This window comes from Phlebotomus argentipes, unplaced genomic scaffold (assembly GCF_947086385.1).
Source record: "Phlebotomus argentipes unplaced genomic scaffold, Phlebotomus argentipes genome assembly scaffold_18, whole genome shotgun sequence".
NCBI lineage: Eukaryota > Metazoa > Arthropoda > Insecta > Diptera > Psychodidae > Phlebotomus > Phlebotomus argentipes.
This window is the reverse complement of record NW_026776177.1, coordinates 8,838,540-8,859,961: the sequence shown is the minus strand read 5'-3', so window position 1 is coordinate 8,859,961 and position 21,422 is coordinate 8,838,540. Positions and strand designations below refer to the sequence as shown.

Here is a 21,422-nt window from a genome sequence, read left to right as displayed (position 1 = left end):
AAGGGTAAGCAAAAGAAGGTGTTTTTTGGCATAGAAAATTTCAGTATATTACAAATGACTGAATTCACTCAATGGACTGCGTTGACGCCTTCTCCTTCAGCTCCCAGCACTGATCCCAGAACGCGATGAGCCTGTGATCCTGATTCGTGCAGAAGTTCTTGAAGTCGCGCAGCATCCGCAGCTGGATGATCTCGCCGTCCGGAGAGTTGTTGATCACCAGCGACTTCCATTTCTTGTTGGGCACCATGTGATTCCACGACCACAAGAATCCCGTCTTCCGGATTGTGTCGATGTCGTCCTTGTTCTTCCCAGACACGTGCCGCGTGATGTACGCCTCATGCGGGCTCTGCACATCAGTGCTAGCTGGATAGTGTTTGAGGAAAGTGGGCTTCTTCTGAGACCCGCCGGAAGCTAGTCTCTGGCGCGATCTCAGACCCTGATGGGGCGACGGCACCAGCACGAACATATTTCCCGAGCAGTGAACGTACTGAAAGTCTAACGACGCTTGATTGGAGCCCGCTTTCGTCTCCACGGCGCACGGCATGAAACCGAACCGCGCCAGGATGGCTTCCTGGAAGAGTAGCAATCGCGTGGACCAGGTGTCCTTCTTGAACTCCTCGAACAGGAAGTCTCTCTTCTGTTTCAGGCAATCCGTGTCGAGTGGGATGAAGATGGGCCCGCGCAGAGGATCGGATTTCTCTGTGAAAGGCTCTGCCAGAGGATCAGCGGGAATTGCCATGAGCTGAAAGCCACACTGTGCCGCCTTTCTACTCCATCCATAGATCAGATCGTAAACTATCGGCCCCGATGCGATCACCCATTGCGCCATGATCTCGAAGGCGTGTCCAGGAATCATCACGCGATGATATCTCGCGTGGCCCCACTCAATCCTGTCGCTCTTCTGATTGATGTCAATCTCCAAGTGGCTCTGCTTGTACAGCGGTGCCTCGCTGAAAACACTCCCGATGGATTCCCTGAGGAACTCAGGCACGTTCACCTCGTGCGGATGCACGCCCTGCATCTTCATCTCCGGCGTCACAATCTCCACTTCCATCCACTCATTCTCGAAGGCTTTCAAGTTGCCCAGAGGCGGTACGGCTTCCTTCTCCTGCTTCGTGATATAGTACAGCACAAAGCCCACAATGATTGGCTTCGAGAAGTCTCCGGAGGCATGGCAAATCAGCTTCTCCCGTCGCATACGCTCCAGCATCTCGATGGGATCGCACGGACCCTCAATCCTGCACTGCAGCCACTTTATCGCGTCGTACGACACGAAAGTGCACGATGGCATGCTCTGCGCTGGTCCAATGAAGGGCACTCCGGTCACAGGATGCTTCATGGCGTCGTAGATGTCCATCAGAGGATCTGTGACCTTAAATTTGATCTCCACGGCGAGACTGGAAGAGGCAAAAAGCGTTGTAGCGCAAGAAGATTCCCTGAAAAAGTTTCTATTACCTCTCATCCGAGTCGTCGATGCTTAAGGAATCTCCCGGTAAACCCGATGCTGTGGCTTCCTGAACAGCCCGGCCTGCAGCCAAGGATTTCCCACTCCTGCAGTGAAGAGGAGAAAGTTAATCACCACGTGATTCAATGTAAAATCTAGCATTGCGGATTGTTTAATTTGATATCTGTCTAGTTTACAGTGATTTGCAGAACTATTTCATGCATATTCTTGATGTTACCACAGTTTTTAAAGAACACTAATCACATTACTTACCTTCATTGAAACCTATTAAATTTATCTAGAACAGATTTGAGTAGACAATTCAACATTTTTAATCTGTTCAGTAGGGGTAAGTGGGGCAGCTTCAGATTTAAAATGCTGTTCCAACTTGAGGATTTTTTCTTGAAAAATCGGCTGAATATATTGAAATAATCACAACGCTCAAATAAACTCTCGTCTATTGAGCTTCAGAAAATGCCTTTCATTGGGCATTAAAACTGATCCTTTTTCCTCTAAAGGAGATTGAAAAAAATATTGTAATTAATCTGAAACTGCCCCGCACGGGGATGTTTCGGATTGCTCTGGGGCAGCTTCAGATTTTCACTGATATTTACCATAAATTCCATTGTGGAATTGTAAAATCGCGGACAAATGATCACTTTGGTTTCTAATCTACACACTGAAACTGTTTAATTCCCTAAAAATCGCCTTTAAAGTAATATTTTCGCGACTTTTCTGGACCCTTGCACGGACTGTCAAAATGTCTGAGCGAAAAGCAAGTTGCCCGTCATTTTTCCTGTATCGCAACGCCACCATGCGTGAGTGGTGGCAACTTCAGTGCCACCACAAATCAAATCAGCGCAAATCAGTGATTTTCGCGTGTATTTTCTCACTTTTCCACTAAGAAGTCGTTTAACGTGATGAAGCAATGCAGCACAGAACGGCACTTTGTGAAAAATCTTCAATATTTGCCACAAGAAAATTTCGACCGTGATGTTGCGTCAGACTGTCAGAGCGCGCTGTTGTCAGTCCGTGGCGATCCGAAACTGCCCCGTGTGCAGTGTTTGTGCATTTTCCACCACCCACTGAAAAGGCCGTGATCAGGAGGAAAAGTTCGGGCACATTTAGAATCTCTACTTAATTCTCAATAACCTTTGATTGTGTTTCACGTGAATTGTGGCTTTTTTAATGGAGAAAACACGCAATCAATTCGGCAGCAAAATTCTAGTTTGTGAGTGATTTTCAATTTTCACTTATTTTATCTAAACAGTAAATCAAATCCTGTGCAAATTTTCGTCAATTGTAGTCCTTAAGGACACAAACATTGTGTGAAGACCAGGAATTTATTCATGCAAAAACCTCTGAGAAAATTAAGAAATCTGAAGCTGCCCCAATCTGAAGCTGCCCCATTTACCCCTATACATAAACCATTTTAGAATCTAACTTCTAACAAAGTAACGTAAACCAGAGACATGAAATTAAACCAAATAAACCGAAACATTGTGTTGATGAACTAAAAAGCACTAACCTGTGTGCGCTAATTCGTGTCTCATGATGTTTTAAAGCATGCTGAAAATGCAAAACCCAAAAGCATGAAAATTAAGAGAGTACCAAATGTGATTGACGACCGAAATGAAACCAAACTGTGTGGTGGAGAAGCGAAAAATAAATGAGTGAAATTCTGTTAATGTCCCGAAAGAAAATCCAAGTAGAAAATACATGAGAGTGAGTCAGGCAGACAATCAATGCCAATTAGCATGCCTACGTTAGATCTGCTTTAAATGGTGTCCCAGAGCATAACAGAGAGTACAGCTAAAGAAAACTAAAAGGAGCCCTTTTGGGGCCACTCAGTCAATACTAACAGTCTCGGTCGCGCTCTCTCAGGCAATCGATTGCTCCCGACGCGATCTCTGAACGGTGAATTACCAAGAGCCTACAAGACAAACAAACACATGAGTCGGGTGGCGACAATTGTCTCTTCTACAGTCTAAAAAGAACTCTTGGTTAAGATAAAAAAAAACTGCAAAGAGAGAGGCAAAAGATTTGTGTGTGTTTGTGAAAAGATTGGCACCTGATTTGCCGGCCGCGAGATTATGCTGGTGCTGTGGCGGCGCCTCGTTAAATGCGACTGCTGGGACGTGGGGCTTCCCTGCAAGAGCAACTAGAGAAATCGTGTCGGAGAGAGAAAATAATAAAAACATTTTGAGAGAACAACAAAATCCAGCAACACTCATTAATCCTTCACTCTTTCCACGGCCCAATTTAGAAGCGAGATTTTGACGGTCTCTTCGAAGAGAAACTCATGCGATTAATCAAGCAATTCGCACTGGAAGCGAGTATTCAGCGCGTAACTCACCCGCGGCTTCTTGCACTGCACTCGCTTTATTCTGTTGAGATGCATCTCCACATAGTGCAGAAACTCCTCGATCTGCTGCTTCGGCGAGTCCGTCTGGATCTCCGTAAAGATGTCGCAGCGCGTCGTCAGTCCGTCGAGGATCTTTTTCATCGCCGGATGATCCTTGGGTAGAAGATACATCCTGTAGCGCCAGTACTTGAGGTTCTCATGCAGCATAAAGTCTGTGTCGCCGCGCGTGCAGATGTACTGATCCATGAAGTTCCAGTTGTAGTTCTCCAGCTTCTCCGTTGTAAAATTCACGCCTGACACCTCGTACGTGTCATGTTGCGGTGCGTGGAAGCGATAGCGGTAGTCCACAGTTATGGGAGGATAAGGATGTCTGCAAGGCAACCATGCACTCAGTCACGACAACGTGTAGTCAAATAGAACTCACCTTGGCCTGTAGCGCGTTACGGTGATCACAGATCCGCTCAGGGAGATCCTGTGGAACATCCTGCCGATTGACAAGAGATACTCCTTCGTGGCCTCTTGCGGCGGCGTGCGCAGGATGAAGTACTTTGGCACCTGAACGCCTCCGCAGCACGGCGCCGAGGAGGGCTTCTGCTTCACCGTGTCCGGCAGCACGATCAGCTGGAAACCCTGCGCCAGGCGCTGCGAGATCAACTCCTTGAACACCTGCTCGGTGGTCAGGGGCTTCTGCGACACCGCCCTGTTCGTGGCGTAGTCCGCGTACACGTCCTCCGGCAGGAGAGTGTAATCGGACACCACGTAGTCGTTGTGCAGCGATCGCTTGTCGGGAAAGTAATCCGTGGTGATTGGAAGACAAGCTGGAATGGTCAGCGACTTCCAATCCACTCCTAAATGCGAGAAAGACCGCGTCAATGCGTGAATTTTGGAAAAGATTTCGGTCTAGTAACAATTACAGTGCACTAAGCTTGCGTTCTGGTGCAAAATTGTGGAGAAAAATTATAAGGAATATAACAAAATATGATGCAGTAACTACAATAATAATGCTACTTGAGGGAACAGTGAATAATGTTGGTGAAGACTTAATCACAGCATGCAATTTGGCACATAAATATTCTTAAGAAATAATAACCAAAATCACCAAGAATACCAGAAAATATCAAATAACTTCTAAATATAAATTGTAAATTGACTTCAAAGCCTCTGTAAAGTGGAAAAAATACTGGATTCCCATCTGGATGGACAGATAATTTTGAGTGTAAAATCAACCACCAAAAGCAACTCATCCAGTGAGGAATCCTTACTTTACGCTCTATTGTAAATAAAGTGGGCATATTGAATATTGTCTCGGACCTATGATGATCTTTCCGGCTGCTTCGCAGATTTTGTACAGACACACAACGTGGTTCGCGGATGAAGAGTTTGGTTTATGGGCAATTTTTTTTCGCAGCCGAATCACACATGAAATAGAATTGCAAATTTCTGGATGAAGATCTTAGTCTATATCACTTGATTATGTACAGGAACCTGACAAACATCTCCTGAATTGAATATTGGACAGATAAGAGGATGGAGGGCAAAGAATTCACCTGTGGTCAGCGCTGGTGTCCACTCCTGCTCTCCCGTGGCGCCCCAGAGTAGCGTCAGGCTCTTTGACGGCGTCACAGTGACCGAATGCCCGGCAGCGGAGTGCAGCGTGGAGATCTTCCGCCGCGGTGTCCCGGAATCCGTCTCGCTGACGCTCTCGATGCGCGCGTAGTCGTCCAGGCTCTCGGCGATGGAGCACGTGGCAGTGTGGGCGTAGTCACTGGCGTCTACTTCGCTGTATGCGCTCTGGCAAGACTTGGGTGCCGGGATGGCCTGGTAGTGATGCTGCTGAATGAGCACCCCCGTCGGGCCCTTTGGAAAGATGTGCGTCCAGCGTCTACGATTGCTGGTCAGCTTGATGGTGACGTGCGAGGGATCAAAGGGATTGATGAGCGCTCTTCCCGGCCGAATGATCGATCCGTTGCCGATGAATCCCTTCCTGTTCGTCTTCTCGGTCAGCTTGAAGGACTCCGAGAGATTAGCTCCTGTCGGCGAGTCCACTTGACTCAAGTTGCTCAATACGCTATTTCCACCATGATGAATATCCGGATCAGACATTTTTCGCCTCAGAATTTGCCGCGGCGACGTCGACAACCACTCATTGTTGGCCGACGCCAAGTACCCTTCTAAGCTGGGAACTGATGTCTTCTTAGTTCTCGGCGGGCGCTGAAGCGAGCACGTTCCGTGCGCTGGTGGCATTTGAAAGATCTGCGCATCGTAGGCGTCATAGTCGAAGAGGGAGTTGTGGATGTATTCTGTGTGATTATCCGGTAGGAACTTGAACGTTAAGTTGTCCTCCTCATCATCTCGATCCGTGTCCGGACGTCGCGGAGGCAGTTTGATCCTCGGAATGAATGTGGAATAGGCGACTTTCTTGTTCGTGGAGTAGAAACTGAGGTTTATCCAGTGCGGCATGGAGTAATCGTCGGCATTCAGAGATGAATCCTTGTTGTGGAACTTCAGCAGAGGCACCGCGTGAAGCGGCTGTTCGCCGACACACACCAAATCGCTCCCAACGCCGTTGTCTATAATCCTCTGCTTCGTGATGTTCGTCAGTTCGCGATCGACTTCGAAGACGCCCACGCCCGGCGTGATGACGACAGAGAGTTGGCCCGTTCTGTCGAAGCTCCTGTCCAAGTAATGCTTCTCGAAGACGTTCAGCGATATGTTGAGCACCTCCAGGAAGTTCCCTTGCGCAGCGGTGGAGTTCGTGGCCGGCGGAATGACAATGTCTGGCCGCTCGTGATACTTCAGCACAGTGTTCTGATAGCCAGTGAAGAGCCTGCGCAACTCCACGAGGATCGTGCTCCAGTCGTCATTGCGCTCATTCTGGATTGCCACGCGGTAGAAGTCCTCGTAGAACCTGCCCTTGTAGTCCATCTGCAGGCATTCCCTCATGTGACCCGGGAACTCATCCAAGCTCTTGGCGGCGTAGAAGGTGCGCGAGAAGAGCACGATCGTCACCTCGTGGTTGCAGCCCAGCTTCTTCCACTTCATGAAGAGATCCGTGAGGAAGCCGTTGACCGCCTTCTCGAAATACAGATCGCCGTGGATGTCGAAGTCCCACATCTCCGAGGACATCTGGATGAAGAGATAGACCATCGAGGTGCTGCTCCTGAACACTACCTTCGTGTCCGCCGTGATATTGCCGCACGCCACGCGGTCACCCTGCGCCCACATCTCGTACACCTGGCACCGGATGGAACCCTCGCAGTACTCGATCTTCTTGTTGATGTACACGCATGTGTTGATGAAGTGACTCTTGAGGCGCCACATCTCCGACCGGCCCATATACTGGTCTTTGAACGTGATTTCCACGGAGTCCAGCGCCACGGCGGCCGGATCGACGCGCCGCATTATGATATCCGCGTACGTGCGCAGGTTGAATGTCGACGCAATGTTCGTCTCCACGCTGATAGTCTCTGAAAGGCGAAGAAAAACTCGTTTATGTGGATCACGAAGAGTATTGACTAAGTTCACTAATCGTGCTAACGAATGAGCATTTAGGTTAACAAGTTATTGGGCTCTATTCTCAAAACCAATTCTAAATTGACCCTAATTTTAATGACCACGAGAATTCTTTTGGCTGGAAAAAAAATGAGGAAACAATTGTTTCAACACCGTACAAACTCTTCACTTTTATCCCATCCCTATAAGTTATTTACATCCTCATTTAAATAGCCAAATCAATCGCAATATTTGTGACTCGAGACAATGAAGAAGTTGGCAAACAAATCGCCCGGGAGTGATAAGGTCTCACCTCGGCCTTTGAACTCCTCGTAGAAAGTGGTGACTTGCAGGAGCAGACGACATCCCTCGTCGTCCGGATGGTAGATCTCCACGATGTCGCCCAGGCTGAGATCCGGGTGTTCCTTGGGATGAAGCAGCAGATCGGCAGCTGCAAAGACAAGCATTTCCACAATGAATTCCTTCTTTCGACCACAAATATTGAGCACAAACTAGAGCACAAACCATAGTTGGACTTTTGGTGTGTGTGCAGCTTAAACAGCTTCATCCTCCAGGACACTGAATCGCTCAGATCACGTGAACTCCACAATGGTCCAGATTGATCATCTCATTCACTCCAAATCATTGACTAAATACAGCGTATTTGCTGAGAATCTCGCGTTATTTATCACTTTCTCAGCGCAGCACAGCCACTTGAAATCAACATGACGATGACAGCTACACTGTAAAACACGAAAAAACGGTTTCCGCGTTTATGGCATTTTATGGCACAAACAGCCGCGCTCCAATTGGAATCCTTTAGCGTACTCGCAATTTTCGCTGATTTTCGAGGATATTCTTGTAAGTTTTCGCATCAGGTAAATTAAATGCGTACTAGTATTGAAAGAGTATGTGTTATTATTTCCAGGAAGGCCAGGAATCTATAGAGATGACTGAGCAGCGCAAAAATGGTCGCAAGTCCAGATGGGGATTCCCCGTAAATTCCCACTGTTCTAAAGTTCCTGATTTTCTCAAGAAGCAAGAGTGCACGTACTTTATTTCTATCCCTTTCAAGAATGAGCACCTGAAGAGGTCCTTTAATGTCTTTCGCGAGGACTTGATTCAAAACTACCAGGAATATCGCGTGAATGCTGACATAATCCAGAAGACTGAAAAATTGCACAAGACGATCCTTAATCTGAATCTGGGAGACGACACGAGTACCGATCACGCCAAAGACGTCCTTGAAGGAGAGAAAGAAGCTTTGAGAAAGATCTTGAACGACGCTGAAGGCAAACATGTGACCATGAGAGGTGTGAAGAAGCCAGGAAACCTGAGGCGAGTTAATCGTCTAAGCGCGAACGTGCTTTCTGAAGTCATTCCAAAGATCACCGTTCATTTGACGACGGCTTTCGCAAAGGCAGGATTAAAGATGAGTTCTCAGACGCCAAATCTGCACCAAATTGTGGTGATGAATGAGAATTTGCTGATCCCTGAGAACTGGCAGAACATTGACTACACCTTCAATCCAAAGCCTGTGCTGAAGAAATATGGAGATTATGAATTTGGCTCGTTCGATGTGGAGGAAATTCATCTGTCGCGCAGGTAAAAATACGGAGAGGGTGGATTTTACAGGTCTGTGACCGTCTTCAAGTTTTCTGAGAATTAAATGAAATACAGAAAATTTCGTTTGAAAATTTCACGGTCTTGAATTGCCATAAAATTCCATGAAATTTTCAATGTTTAGTCCGGTTCTCGTTGTTTTGATTCCGACATGAGAGAATCTTGAGCATCTTAAGTCGTCGGAAAAATGGTAATCGCGATAGGATTTGAGGGCAGTGCCAACAAGTTGGGCGTGGGAATAGTCAAGGATGGCGAGGTGATTGTAAATGTGCGGAGAACCTACATAACACCGCCGGGAGAAGGTAAGAACTCCACCTAACCTCAACTCTGCGGGTCGCACTCTGGCATTCTTGCGATTCTTGCAGGATTCCTGCCCCGGGAGACTGCGCAGCACCACCGCGGCAAGATTATAGAACTGCTGAAGGAGGCGCTGAGGGACGCCAAGATGTCCTATGAGGACATCGACGTGGTGTGCTACACAAAAGGCCCGGGAATGGCGCCTCCGCTGCTCACAGTGGCCATCGTAGCCAGGACTGTGGCGCAACTGTGGAACAAGCCCATTCTGGGCGTGAATCACTGCATAGGACACATCGAGATGGGGCGTCTGATAACTCGAGCGCAGAATCCCACCGTTTTGTACGTCAGTGGCGGGAACACGCAAGTGATCGCGTATTCCCGGAAACGCTACAGGATCTTCGGAGAGACGATCGACATCGCCGTGGGGAATTGCCTAGATCGCTTCGCGCGCATCATCAAGCTATCCAACGATCCGAGCCCGGGATACAATATTGAGCAGTTGGCCAAGAAGGGTCAAAAGCTCCTACCGCTTCCGTACTCCGTCAAGGGCATGGACGTGAGCTTCTCAGGCATCTTATCCTACATCGAGAGACACGCTGTACCTCAGAAGACGCCCGGCAGGAAGACCGTGGAACAGTGGTCGCCCGAGGATCTCTGCTTCTCGCTCCAGGAGACGCTGTTCGCGATGCTGGTGGAGACGACGGAGCGCGCGATGGCGCATTGTGGCTCAGGAGAGGTGCTGATCGTGGGCGGCGTGGGCTGCAACGAGCGCCTGCAGGAGATGATGGGCGTTATGTGCCAGGAGCGCGGCGCGCGCCTGTTCGCCACTGACGAGCGCTTCTGCATCGACAACGGTGTGATGATAGCACACGCGGGGGCGGAGATGTTCAGGAGCGGCACGAGGATGCCTTGGCGCGAGGCGACGGTTACACAGCGCTTCCGGACGGACGACGTGGAAGTGAGTTGGCGAGAAGATTGAGAGACATTTGGCCAATAAAAGGATATTTTATTGCATATTCAGAGCTGAACTACAGTCTCAGCCTCGTAATATCCGTCAGCATCGTACTTGTGCCTGCGCGACAAGTGAATTTCCTTTATGTCCAGCTTCCCAAACTCGTGATCTCTGTAGTTCTGAAGAAGTGGGCCTGGATTGAAGGAGTAATTGATCCTCTTCATTGTCTCGTCAGTCAAGAGACCCTTGTTGATCAACAGAATCCTTCCGCCGACGGGATTTCCGGATAACATATTCATCTTCTCACGCTCGAACGCCTCAATCAAATGATCTGTGATCTTGCTGATCACCGAAGAGGTGATATTTGCGTATATATCACTTGTAAACATGAGATTTCGTGGCTCTTGCAATCCCTTCACGATCACGTGCTTCTCTTGAGTGTCACTTTTGAGGATCTCCTTGAGCGCTTCCTTCTCACCCTCGAGAGTCTTCTTCGCCAAATCTATGTCCTTCTGCTCAGTCAGAGTCAGATTAATTATGGTCTTGTGGAGCTTCGGGGACTTCTGAATGATGTTCTCATTTATGCGATACTTGTCTAGGTTCTGAATCAGGTCATTCCTGAAATCCTCAAAGGACTTCTTCAGGCTTTCATCCTTGAAGGGGATCGAAATGAAGTGAGTACACGTCTCACGACGGCTTAAATTGAGGTTTCTGAGTGCTTGTATATCCCTGGGAGTGCTGGAATTGAAAGGCCTGGATGGTCTTGTGTTTTCGGGGATTCCCCGGCCACGTCCACCGCGACCACGGCCGCCGCGACCACGGCCTCTGCCCCTCTGTCCCGTCTGTCCCCTAGGCTGATTCATATTCACTGAGGAAAGGCGAGAAAACTGTAAATATTCCCGCACTTCCTTCCAATATAACGCAATTATTAATTACCTTGAGCAAGTCCAGTTCGAAGACGTCAAGATCGCGGAATTCACAATGGCGTAGTGAGCGTGTAGGAAAGATCTCAGCCGTTACACTTTTCAAAGAGCGCCATGTTGCTTGCATGCCATTATGGCACGATGACGGATTCTGGACATGCATGCATGTCAGTGGACTGTCAAGTGTTTGTTTGCAATTCTATGGTGTCCCCCAAAAATCACCCAGTCAGTGTTTTTCCCAGCCTGTGTGACCCTCGAAATGTGGGCAAATTCATGCCAAGTGTCCGCCTAACATGGATCTCGTGAGACAATAAATGGCGCAGTTCACCTGGTGAGTGGCAATCCTGGCCAAGGGCGCGAGTGTGTGTCCAGCAAAGGCTGGGAATCTGGGTGCCGCCTGATTTGCTAGATTGTCTGTAATTGATTGGGGTAATTGAGTGTAATTGATCGAGGTCTCTCTCCTCGCCAGGCACCAGAAGCACTCACACAATGGCCAAGCCAGCGACCCCGCGAGATCCAGCGACTTCGCCATCCGCCTCTGCTCCACCACGGACGTCCAATTGAGGTTCCTCTGTCCGGACGACCTAGAGGAGGTGAGGACACTGTGCCTGGACTGGTTTCCCATCGACTACCCGTTGTCCTGGTACCAGGACATCACTTCCTCGGAGCGCTTCTTCGCCCTGGCCTGTGTGTACAACTTCGCCATCATCGGGCTGATCGTAGCCGAGATCAAGCCATACAACATCCTCAACTACGAGGACCGCGGCATCCTGCCGGAGTCCATGGGGCGGAACTCTGAGGTGGGCTACATTCTGTCGCTGGGCGTGCACAAGAAGCACCGCCGCAACGGCATCGGTTCGCTCCTGCTGGACTCGCTGATCAACCACCTGACCACGGCGGAGAGGCATAAGGTGAAGGCCATCTTCCTCCACGTTCTCACCACGAATCAGCCGGCGATTCTGTTCTACGAGAGTCGAGGGTGAGTCGATGCTCTTTTCTGATCAGTCGCCATGTCTGCAAATACCTCCGTTGCAGGTTCATTCTTCACTCGTTCCTGCCTTTTTACTACTCCATCCGGGGGAAGAGCAAAGACGGCTTCACGTATGTGTCCTACTTGAACGGAGGTCATCCACCGTGGACGCTATAATATCCTTTTACAATGGCAGTACACTTTCATGATCATGACTCAGTGATTTGACGACGAGGGGAAAGTTCAACACGCGTTGAAATGTGATAATTGTCGATCTCTCTCGTTGTCCGTGTTAATTTGTTGGGCAAAGGCACTGCCAAATAGAGAATTGCCCACTCTCTTCATAGATTTGAGGCATCTACTAAATCATAGGCAGCATTTAGGGATTTCTGAATGTTCTTATCAATGCAATATTCCAACAAACAAATAATAACAATTCCATGAGGATTTATGTTTAACGTCGAAATATCCACAAGGTTTTTGTCCTCTAAACACCAATTTTAGGGAAAAGTAGGACATGCGCCTATCTAATCAATATTCTTAATCGAAAATTCCACTCTCTGTGTAAGAATGAACAGCATAAGAGAGTGTGTAGCTGTAAAATAAGGTTCTAATCGTCATTTCTTTTGTCGTTTTCCTAAAGAAAATTACAATGACAAGTTGAGTCCAAATGCTTAACAATTGATGAACTAAAAGAGGCTATAAATAGAAGCAGTGTCTATTGAAATTCCTAATCAGATACTTATCATTGCAGAAAGTTGTTGAAAAGTAGAACAAAAAGATAACTCTTCTAATGCCGCGCCCCTTTTCACGTCCCGCCCACCACAAAGTCCCTTATTGTTTCCACAATCCTGAAACTTACTCGTCACTTCTATAAACAATTCGGTGGATTCTTGCGCACAATGACAGAGTATGATAAGGCAAAATGCGAGCATTGAGAGTTGATGTTGATGATTCGGCAAAACTCCCCTCACTCTCAAGTATATAGTTTACAATTGCCGGCTATCAGTGAAAAAGGCCGCGCAGTGAGATACAATTAAGCGTTGGTGGCAAATTGTGAATGGGAGATAATTAGTCATCCGGATTGCGATCACTTTACTATGCGATTTCCCAAGAATTCACGGTCGTTTTTGTTTACACGCGACTCTCAATTCGGATGATTTTTTTTGTGCCTCAATTCAGCTGAGTCAATGACACTGTTGAGTAGTAAATACTCAATTAATTCATTCAGTTTTTCCGAGGGAATGCAATGGAAATTTATGTGCGGGGTCGAAGATGCGAATTTCTCCTTAACAGCTCGTGCACTGATCATCTGAAGCACTGGTGTTCACTCGTGACCAGAGCTGGAGGACTATGTTCGTGGATTGGGAGCCGCATCAGGAATGCCCTGCGCTGGATTTGCTATCGCACCATGTCGAGGTTCAAGTCATTGCCATTTTCACGGGCCTTTGCAGCCTCTCGAGCCTTTTGGCGCAAACTAACTCGCTATTCTCTCTCTCCCTGTCTCTCTCTCTTTTCAAGTATAACAGGCAACAACTAGTGAGCGGAATGCAGCAAAATGAGCTCGAGAACAACGCAGCGAAGCGAAATGGCGTGAAGGGTGTGTAGAGAAGGACTCATTTACTCAGAACGGCCGCTTAGAGTGGTCGAGAATCAAATTGGAGGGCATTAAACCAATAGGAAGCAGTGTAGCAAGAATGTATTTTGTAATTTTCCTAGAACTCACTGATAATTCATTAACTGTTAATAGTATAATTTGGGGGATTTGAGACACTCTTTCAATCCAACACTGCATTTGCCACTCGAGGAATTTACCGGAGTCACAGCGATAGTGTGACTATCGCGCGTTTTCATTTTTGATCTGTGTGAAGAGCGCATCCTGAAAGTCACGATTTTAATACGTTTATCGTTGCTTTATATTTAACAAGAGATTGTAATATTTTTTTTCAACACTGTGAGAAAGACACTACGTATTATTGATGGGAGGAAAACTATATGTGTACATAAAGTAGAGAAAGAATTTATCCTTGTGTAGAGAATGTTTATAAGAAGTGAAAGCGTTTGAAGCCAAAAGTAAAATATTTAAGATGAATTTAATAGTTCAATAAATATTATTCACTGAATTTAAAAGAAGTGTCTTCTTGACCGTCTTTCGTACTTCCTGAGAATGAATTCCTGCAAAGAAAACCTCAAATCACTAATTGATGTTTTGTGTTATATTTCAACATCACTTGCCGTTGTCCATTAATTTTAAATTTTATGCCATCTTTATCATCTTCAGGTGAAAGTTTATTGGCCTAATTTCCATTTTTCTGCTACCTGTTCACTTTTGCTTCTTCGTAAAAAAGGGGCTGATCAATATGATATCAGAAAGTCAATCTTTACCAAAAAGATAACAGATTTCCAATAATTCCTCTTATCGAAAATAATAATTATTTTCTATACTCAAAATTGCTATTCATTATCTCACTTCACTGCAAATTACGCTGAAAAGCCTTCTGGGCAAAAATACTCTCTCAAGCACGTGTTCTTCTCACTATGAAATCCTCACACACACGCAAGATTCATTGCATTCCCACCAACACAGTCACACTATTCCGCCCTTCAGAAGACCCCAAAGGAAATCCCACGGAATTTTGCCTCCTATGCCGCCAAATCTGCCGACATTCTGCAGAGAATACGTGCGAAAATCGGAATGTTTGCCAGATATTCACGAAATATGTGAGCAATTTCTTGATAATTTTTATATTAGGTTCATAAATAAGATCCCACCTATGAAATATCATGTGATTAAATATAGATTTTCCTTGTACTGTTCTTAAAAAATAGCTAGGACAGCTAGAATCTTCTGAGAGCATATATTCCAACCAGGAAATATGGAAAATACGCACTTGGAAAACTTTTTCCACATTTTTATCCATACAATTAATTCAGAAGTGGGATTTTGATACTACCAATCTTGAGCCTTATCAAAAATCTTTAAGCTTCACTTTTATTAGTCATTTTTCACGTTTGTAACTTTTTAATGTTTTCGAAGTTTACCATGCTTTTGAATACTAAGAATTCTAATTTCCCTCTCATGCTTCTTATCTTCTCCAGAGTGTTTCCTTGTCGCTCTCGCGCAGTGGAGAGGGAACGGTGAATTGTGAATGCGAAGCATGCTCGATTGGCGTGCGATTCTGTAGACACCGGCCTTAGTGGGGCGCACGACGACCGTCTCGAGGCGGAGGAACTGTGCCAGTCGGTGTTTTGGTATCATGCTGTTCAGATCCACTCCGACCGCGGACCTTTTCACAACGTAGCAGGAATCGCAGCGCAAAGGCCGCTGTGCAGTGTTGTGTAATCTACTGATAAGGAGCACCGTGAGAAAAGGTGTCCGAGTGACAATATGAGGAGTTCCAGTGGAATTGCGTGGACGTGCATTTGGATCTGCTGCCTCGTAACCGAGATTATATCATCGGAGACGTCATCCTGGGGTGAGAGACTTTTCAGAACATCTTTCCGCCAATCATGTTGTGGGAAAAGCCGTGTGTCGTATGAGAATTTCCTCGTTTTCCATGCCGTCGCGAGGTTAGGTCTTATCATAGTCTTTTTGTGGCGGAGAGGAGAGTCTCGTTGCTACCAATTCGCGTAAAATTTCCACTAATTGACAATTTCGCGACTATTTGATCTCTTGGCATTACATAACGCGAATTGTGAGACGGAATGGCGAAGAAATAGTGCATAAAGGCGATGTAATTGGGTGAATGGACACATTGCAAATTGATGTCAGAGCATAAAAAGCATATATGCTCGCCATTGGGAGGAAAGCCCGAGTCACGTATGCCAAATATTCGTCCCGCTCTTCAGCCACCGCGTGCTGACTTATCGAACTGCCGAATCAATGTGCTCTCGGCAAAATCAATTGGTCCAAGAATTGATCCCTCTTGGTCTTCCCGGGCTCAATTGGGAGGTCAGACTGTCCGCGAGTGCCGCGCAAATTTATGCTCCAAGGCAGAAAATAGCCCCAAAACGTCCCGTTATCGCTCCGCGTGATAAGGGAGAAATAGTAAACATGACGATGTGCATTTCTCCAATATCAAGGTGATGGCCAGAGGCGATTTTCTGCGTTTCGCCCTGCGAAATTGATTATATAATTGCACGATGGCGCCAAGTGTGGAATCCCGCGTGCATAAATCGAGTGGGAAAATGCACAGAAATACACACAAAACGCACAAAACAAAGTTATCACCGTTCTCGCGAATTTCATGATCATGTATGACTTTCGCGCCTTTTCACGGCGCAATTTCGCTGGATCAAACGCGAGTTTATCAATATACGTTCTTGGCATGAATTGGAATGAAAACATGGATTTATGCAGAGAAATATTCATCCATTGATGTTTGTTTATATAGAACATGACATGTAACCCATTTTGCAGCTTAACTCTTTAAACTTGAGCAAAAGAAATTGACTTTTATTGTGTTTTGTGGATCAGCTTTTGTCCAATATCATTAAATTAAAAGAAATAAATGAAATCATCTCTCGTTTGTAGCAAAGATAATAAAAACTAGTCGCCAAACAGCGCTGATAAAAACTCGAACTTTTGTCGCTCAGCAATCATCATGAAAACATCATAATTTTGCTACTTGCTGAAACTCATTAATTGACAATAATTTAACTATTAAGGTGAGAATTTCAGGCGTACGTGATCCAAAAATTTCCAAAAAAAACTCCTCTCATAATATGATGAATAAGGCAAACATGCAATAATTTTATCGCGACTGTAATTTATTGTGAGTGGAAAAAGTGCTCTTCTTAGATAAAATATTTGTCTAATGGTCGCTTCTGTCTCATTAGAGAGCAATTATGCGAGGCGCTCTCATCACAAAATATGTCACCAATGAGCACTTTTCGTGATCGCGTGACGGGAAACGGCGTGAGGGAGTTGCGTAATATCAATTAGGTGTCTTGAGTGTATTTATAAAGCGCGGCCATATCGTCGCGGGCAACCTTTCGCTGATCCAGTGGCATCAGAAAGACGATCCCTCGCATGCACAGCTTTCAGCGGAATTCGCCTTCCGCCTACGTTTGCGAAAGAGAAGGTGAGGAAATTGCCACAGAGTCAGTCACGTAGGCCAACAATTCACCGAGATACTCCGGCTCAATTGCTCTGTTTGTATAGTGCAAAGACAGCCGAAAAGGCTTGGGAATCACTGGCTAAATCACAAACTAAAGTTTGCCTCATGTTTAGATTCGATGGCAATCGCGCCGTGAAAGTTGCGTGCGCTTTGGTGAACAGCGCAAAAAGTGACGAAGTTTTTGCGGTGCGAGATAATACACAAAAAGTCGCCAATAATGATTACAATTCCCGAAAAGCTTGGAGCATTAGTCAGCGGTGGTGAAATTTCCCCACCTGTTGAAGCACACAAGAAGTGGAGAATTGAAGCTGGTTTTTCTGACGCACTTCGAATAAATGAGGTATTTCCATTTGGCTGCAAGTGAACTTGAGAGTTTATTGAGTAATGCGAAGAGTAAACATTAATTAGGGTCAAATACAATCCACAAATCGTGCAACAAACTTTCAAATGGCATTCCCGAAGGGCGGGGCTTCTAAAAGGGTGGCGCTTCAAAGAATTCTTCTACTTCTGGTGTCACAAGATTAGAATATTTCCCGTATAATTGCGGAAATGGAATTGCGTTGTTGTTTATTATGTTTCCTTATTCTGTGCGCTTCTGGGAATCCCTCAAGTCGCATTGATTGTCAGCTGTCCGTTAGCCTTTCACACACTGGAAACTTTTTTATGGAAATAATTAAACACGCCTGACTGAAAATGTGGGAAATTCTCATATTTGCTTATGTTTGCAGCCTATTTTTTGAAACTAATTTTAATATAAACACTATGTATAATTTAGAATTCACTGCAGAACCGGACAAAGAACGTGCGCAGAAATAAGAAGGCAATTCGAAAACCGCCCAGATACCAATCAAACCATATAAATTAATGAATAATGACCATTAAAGCATAAAGCAACGCCAACCAAAAGCTAATGCCTCAATTGAGGTCCTTGGGATATTTCCGACACTTTCTTTCCATTCCCTCGCGCAACCTTGCGACAAGTCGTGCTGCTAAAGGTGGACAAAAAGAGCATCGCATGATCGCGCGCACTTGCTCGAGATCTTCCGGCAAAAGTTCCGGCCGACGAAAGTGATCTTCTAATCACCTTTGTCGCACTCTTGGACGGTCACCTTGGCGCGCGATCGCCAATTGAGCGATATTCTTGTTTTTTTTTTAATATGAAATCGAGCATGAAATATTCCCGGTGTGATAAATATGCGATCGACGGGCAAATGTAAATCCAATGGGTTCCGGTTTGTTGTTTTCGAGCTGCGCGTCAAAAATGACTTCTTCAAGTTATACCTCTCGAAGCTATTGCGCTCGTAGCAACGCGCAGCATTATTGGAACACGCCGCGCACGAGGTTTTGAATGTCAGCATGATAAAGAGAAAAATCGCGATCATCATTCTGATACGTGAGATCGTGTTTCTCTGAGTGTGAAAGAGTCGCACTTTATTATCAAATTCTCGGCCATCAGCAAAAAGTGATGGAGAAGAAAAAAGAGATTGCAACATTTCTCAGATTAGGCGTGAAGAGCAATTCTGCAATGTGAAATCTTGTGAAGGGTAGAAAAAATGTTATCACTCTTGTATACAAATATTCCCATATATTATTAATTTTTGTAATGCTTCTCTTCTTCTGTTTGTAGAATTTGCCGTGACCACAAAGAGCAAAATCATATTCTACGATAAGAACTGGACAGAATTAACCACTGCCGCTCAGCAATTCGACGCCCTGTCGGCGATAGTGTACGATGAGACTGAGGACAATATCTTTTTCAACGACCAGGAGGAGGCTAAGAGCAGCATTTTCCAGCTGAAGCTGTCGACCAGCGATGAAAATCACATTGTGCGCAAGATGGTGCAGAAGGTGCAAAAGGAGCACATCCAAGGCCTCGCATATGATCCATTGAACAGGACGCTATATTGGACGGACGCGAGGAACCACCGAATCTACCAGGCGACACTGGATGATGATGGAAACATGGGACTTCCGAGCATCTTCATGCAATTCAGCGAGGAAGTTCCGCGCGGAATCGCTGTAGACATTTGCCGGAGGAAGCTTTACTGGACCAACTCCAACTACATGAACGGATCCATCGAGAGAGCGTCACTGAATGGGCAGAAGCGCGAGGTGTTGATAAAGGATGTGCACATGCCGACGGGAATTGTGGTGGATTATTTCACCGACAAGATCTTTTGGCTGGACAACCGAGCGGGAAACCACTTTACGCTGGAGAGTGCTTCTCTGGTCGGCAGCCAGCGTGAGGTGATCATCGAGAGTCTGTACAATAATCCTGTGGACCTCGTTGTGGACAGAGATTACATTTACTGGACGGAATTTTACCAGGAATCCGTCTGGAAGGTGTCCAAGGTGGCGAGCGGAAAGGAAGAGGCCATGAAGATCCTCTCCAATTTCACCTCAACACCTCGTGGGATCATCATCAGGACGGACTTCCTACAGAACCACCAGAACAACCCACTCTGTCGCAAAGTGATCAAAGAGATTCGCGAGAGACTGTCCTCTCCGGCGTTGCCAGAAGTAGACAACCTGCAGGATGCGCCGGAACAGAAGCCGGAATTGCAGTGCCTCAACCAGGGCGTCCCCAACACCGCCACCAAACGCTGCCTGTGCCAGAATGGCTTCACTGGCGAGCACTGCGAAGTGCCGCTCTGCTACAACTACTGCGTCCACGGGAAGTGCTTCATCTCCAGCGCTGGCTATGCTGAATGCAAGTGCGATCCGGGGTTCCGTGGGCAGCGATGCGAGGAGGATGTGTGCTCGGGATTCTGCCTGAATGGCGGGCGATGTGGTCTGGAGAGAGCGGAGCCTGTGTGTCACTGCTCGAGCCTGTACAGTGGTCGACACTGTGAAGTGATGAAGACTGGCGAGGAGATTTGCAGGAACTTCTGCGACAGTGGATTCGTGTATCCAGATCTGCCGTGGAACATGCCTCAAGTTTGTGGAGAGTGAGTATTTACCACGCCCATTCGTATGCCCGGCCCATTCTCTAATGATTCCTCATAAATTTCTTGCAGTTGCTCTGTAAATGGCACTCAATCGCAGTTGTTGAACGTTGGCCAGGAAGACAGAGAGGAGCTTGATGATCAGAAGACGATAAAGATGATCTGGTTCATCTTGGTTTCCGTCATGCTGACCGTTTTGCTGCTCCTCAACGGCATTTACTTCTTCATGTGGCGCTTCCAGAAGCCCGTGAGGCCCAAGATCAAGAAGACATACGTGGTGAGGAAGAACCTCACGCCACTCACGTGTCGTCCAAGCGGTGCTGAGCAGCAGTGTGAGATCACAATCGAGAACTGCTGCAACATGAACGTGTGTGATACGGTGAGTTTTGGTTGAGGGTTTCAGAGGGAAAATGCTAATTTTTGCTCTCATTTGCAGCCCTGCTTCGATCCAAAGGCACTGCAGGAAGAGATGCAGAAAGAGAGTCGTAAGGAGGACAAGAAGAAGCTCCTCCGTCACATGGTGGACACGAATGGGGATTTGTATTAGGGGTGAAAGCGGTGAAAGTGGTCTAAGTTATCGAATAATTTATAATTTGTGGAATTTTGCCACGTTTAATGTGGTGAAAATGCAGTTTTCATGCGCTCCTAAATTCAAAAGTGAAGGAATCAAAATTGTGAATTTTTTTTTAAATAGTATTAATAGGAGGAAATCTAGGAAGAATTATTACAATTTGGGCATTTTATGAAAGCATCAAAAGCGCTATTTATTTGAAGAGTAACATTTTATTTTCGCCTTTTGTATCTTAATCTCTCTCTCGTCAGGAATTGCAAGATTACTTAACATAGTGCTGAGGCAACTTAAAAGACAACCGAAATACCTGTTACGATTATACCGAGGATTATACTTAATTTTATTGATGGAATACCAGCCCTTAGTTCCTTTTCTAGATGTGTAATTGTGAATTGAAAGACGGCCAAAAAGCGAATTTATTAATTGTGGTTAATGGCAAGTGCTGCAGCTTTAGTGATTTAGTTAACAATTGAACCTGCCTGAGGCACAAGTGCTGCTTTCTTCCTTAATTTTCTTGATAAATAATTTTGTGCGTTGCCAAGAAAATGTATCCCAAAACGAAGTGTCGGTTTATCGAAGAAGCAAAAGCAAAGACTGTGGAATATCCACATGAGAAATGTGATATTACACTTACAACATATACTAGAGAATATGTATAGAAAAAATTCATAGTGTATTTTCAATTGAAACACGCGAAATAAAGTGATTTTATAAAAAAAA

The 21,422-nt window shown here is 46.0% G+C and overlaps 6 protein-coding genes across 11 annotated transcripts; 4 read left to right on the top strand and 2 right to left on the bottom strand.

The window, feature by feature from the left end:
• Positions 1–21: 21 nt before the first annotated feature.
• Positions 22–8,031, bottom strand: LOC132259924 (GATOR complex protein Iml1). Of its 4 annotated transcripts, none has more exons than XM_059757748.1 (10): positions 7,827–8,031; positions 7,615–7,752; positions 5,357–7,276; positions 5,121–5,138; positions 4,234–4,657; positions 3,801–4,179; positions 3,516–3,605; positions 3,307–3,377; positions 1,456–1,551; positions 22–1,397 (listed from the first exon to the last, which is right to left on the bottom strand). In XM_059757748.1, exons 1-10 carry the CDS (start codon positions 7,867–7,869, stop codon positions 65–67), a joined length of 4,512 nt encoding a protein of 1,503 aa, XP_059613731.1. In that variant the 5' UTR covers positions 7,870–8,031; the 3' UTR covers positions 22–64. The 4 variants fall into 4 exon arrangements, with proteins under 4 accessions (XP_059613731.1, XP_059613732.1, XP_059613734.1 ...); XM_059757749.1 differs by having other exon boundaries at positions 3,516–3,593; XM_059757751.1 differs by lacking the exons at positions 3,307–3,377; positions 3,516–3,605 and adding an exon at positions 2,973–3,013.
• Positions 8,032–8,250: 219 nt separating this feature from the next.
• LOC132259121 (uncharacterized) lies at positions 8,251–8,910 on the top strand. The gene has a single exon (XM_059756669.1). It carries the CDS (start codon positions 8,251–8,253, stop codon positions 8,908–8,910), a length of 660 nt encoding a protein of 219 aa, XP_059612652.1.
• Positions 8,911–9,051: 141 nt separating this feature from the next.
• On the top strand, positions 9,052–10,237 carry LOC132259473 (probable tRNA N6-adenosine threonylcarbamoyltransferase). The gene is made up of 2 exons (XM_059757117.1): positions 9,052–9,226; positions 9,290–10,237. The coding sequence occupies exons 1-2, from the start codon at positions 9,112–9,114 to the stop codon at positions 10,198–10,200; spliced, it is 1,026 nt and encodes a 341-aa protein (XP_059613100.1). The 5' UTR covers positions 9,052–9,111; the 3' UTR covers positions 10,201–10,237.
• On the bottom strand, positions 10,179–11,177 carry LOC132259474 (uncharacterized). The gene is made up of 2 exons (XM_059757118.1): positions 11,110–11,177; positions 10,179–11,041 (listed from the first exon to the last, which is right to left on the bottom strand). The coding sequence occupies exon 2, from the start codon at positions 11,034–11,036 to the stop codon at positions 10,239–10,241; it is 798 nt and encodes a 265-aa protein (XP_059613101.1). The 5' UTR covers positions 11,037–11,041; positions 11,110–11,177; the 3' UTR covers positions 10,179–10,238.
• A 94-nt stretch (positions 11,178–11,271) lies between these two features.
• Positions 11,272–14,170, top strand: LOC132259871 (N-alpha-acetyltransferase 60). 2 transcript variants are annotated; one of them, XM_059757675.1, is made up of 5 exons: positions 11,272–11,427; positions 11,566–12,075; positions 12,132–12,242; positions 13,372–13,485; positions 13,588–14,170. In XM_059757675.1, the coding sequence occupies exons 1-5, from the start codon at positions 11,411–11,413 to the stop codon at positions 13,604–13,606; spliced, it is 771 nt and encodes a 256-aa protein (XP_059613658.1). In that variant the 5' UTR covers positions 11,272–11,410; the 3' UTR covers positions 13,607–14,170. The 2 variants fall into 2 exon arrangements, with proteins under 2 accessions (XP_059613658.1, XP_059613657.1); XM_059757674.1 differs by having other exon boundaries at positions 13,596–14,168.
• A 1,035-nt stretch (positions 14,171–15,205) lies between these two features.
• On the top strand, positions 15,206–21,416 carry LOC132259870 (protein cueball). Of its 2 annotated transcripts, none has more exons than XM_059757672.1 (4): positions 15,206–15,542; positions 18,814–20,134; positions 20,204–20,510; positions 20,568–21,416. In XM_059757672.1, the coding sequence occupies exons 1-4, from the start codon at positions 15,455–15,457 to the stop codon at positions 20,676–20,678; spliced, it is 1,827 nt and encodes a 608-aa protein (XP_059613655.1). In that variant the 5' UTR covers positions 15,206–15,454; the 3' UTR covers positions 20,679–21,416. The 2 variants fall into 2 exon arrangements, with proteins under 2 accessions (XP_059613655.1, XP_059613656.1); XM_059757673.1 differs by lacking the exon at positions 15,206–15,542 and adding an exon at positions 17,087–17,150.
• The last annotated feature ends 6 nt before the right edge of the window (positions 21,417–21,422 follow it).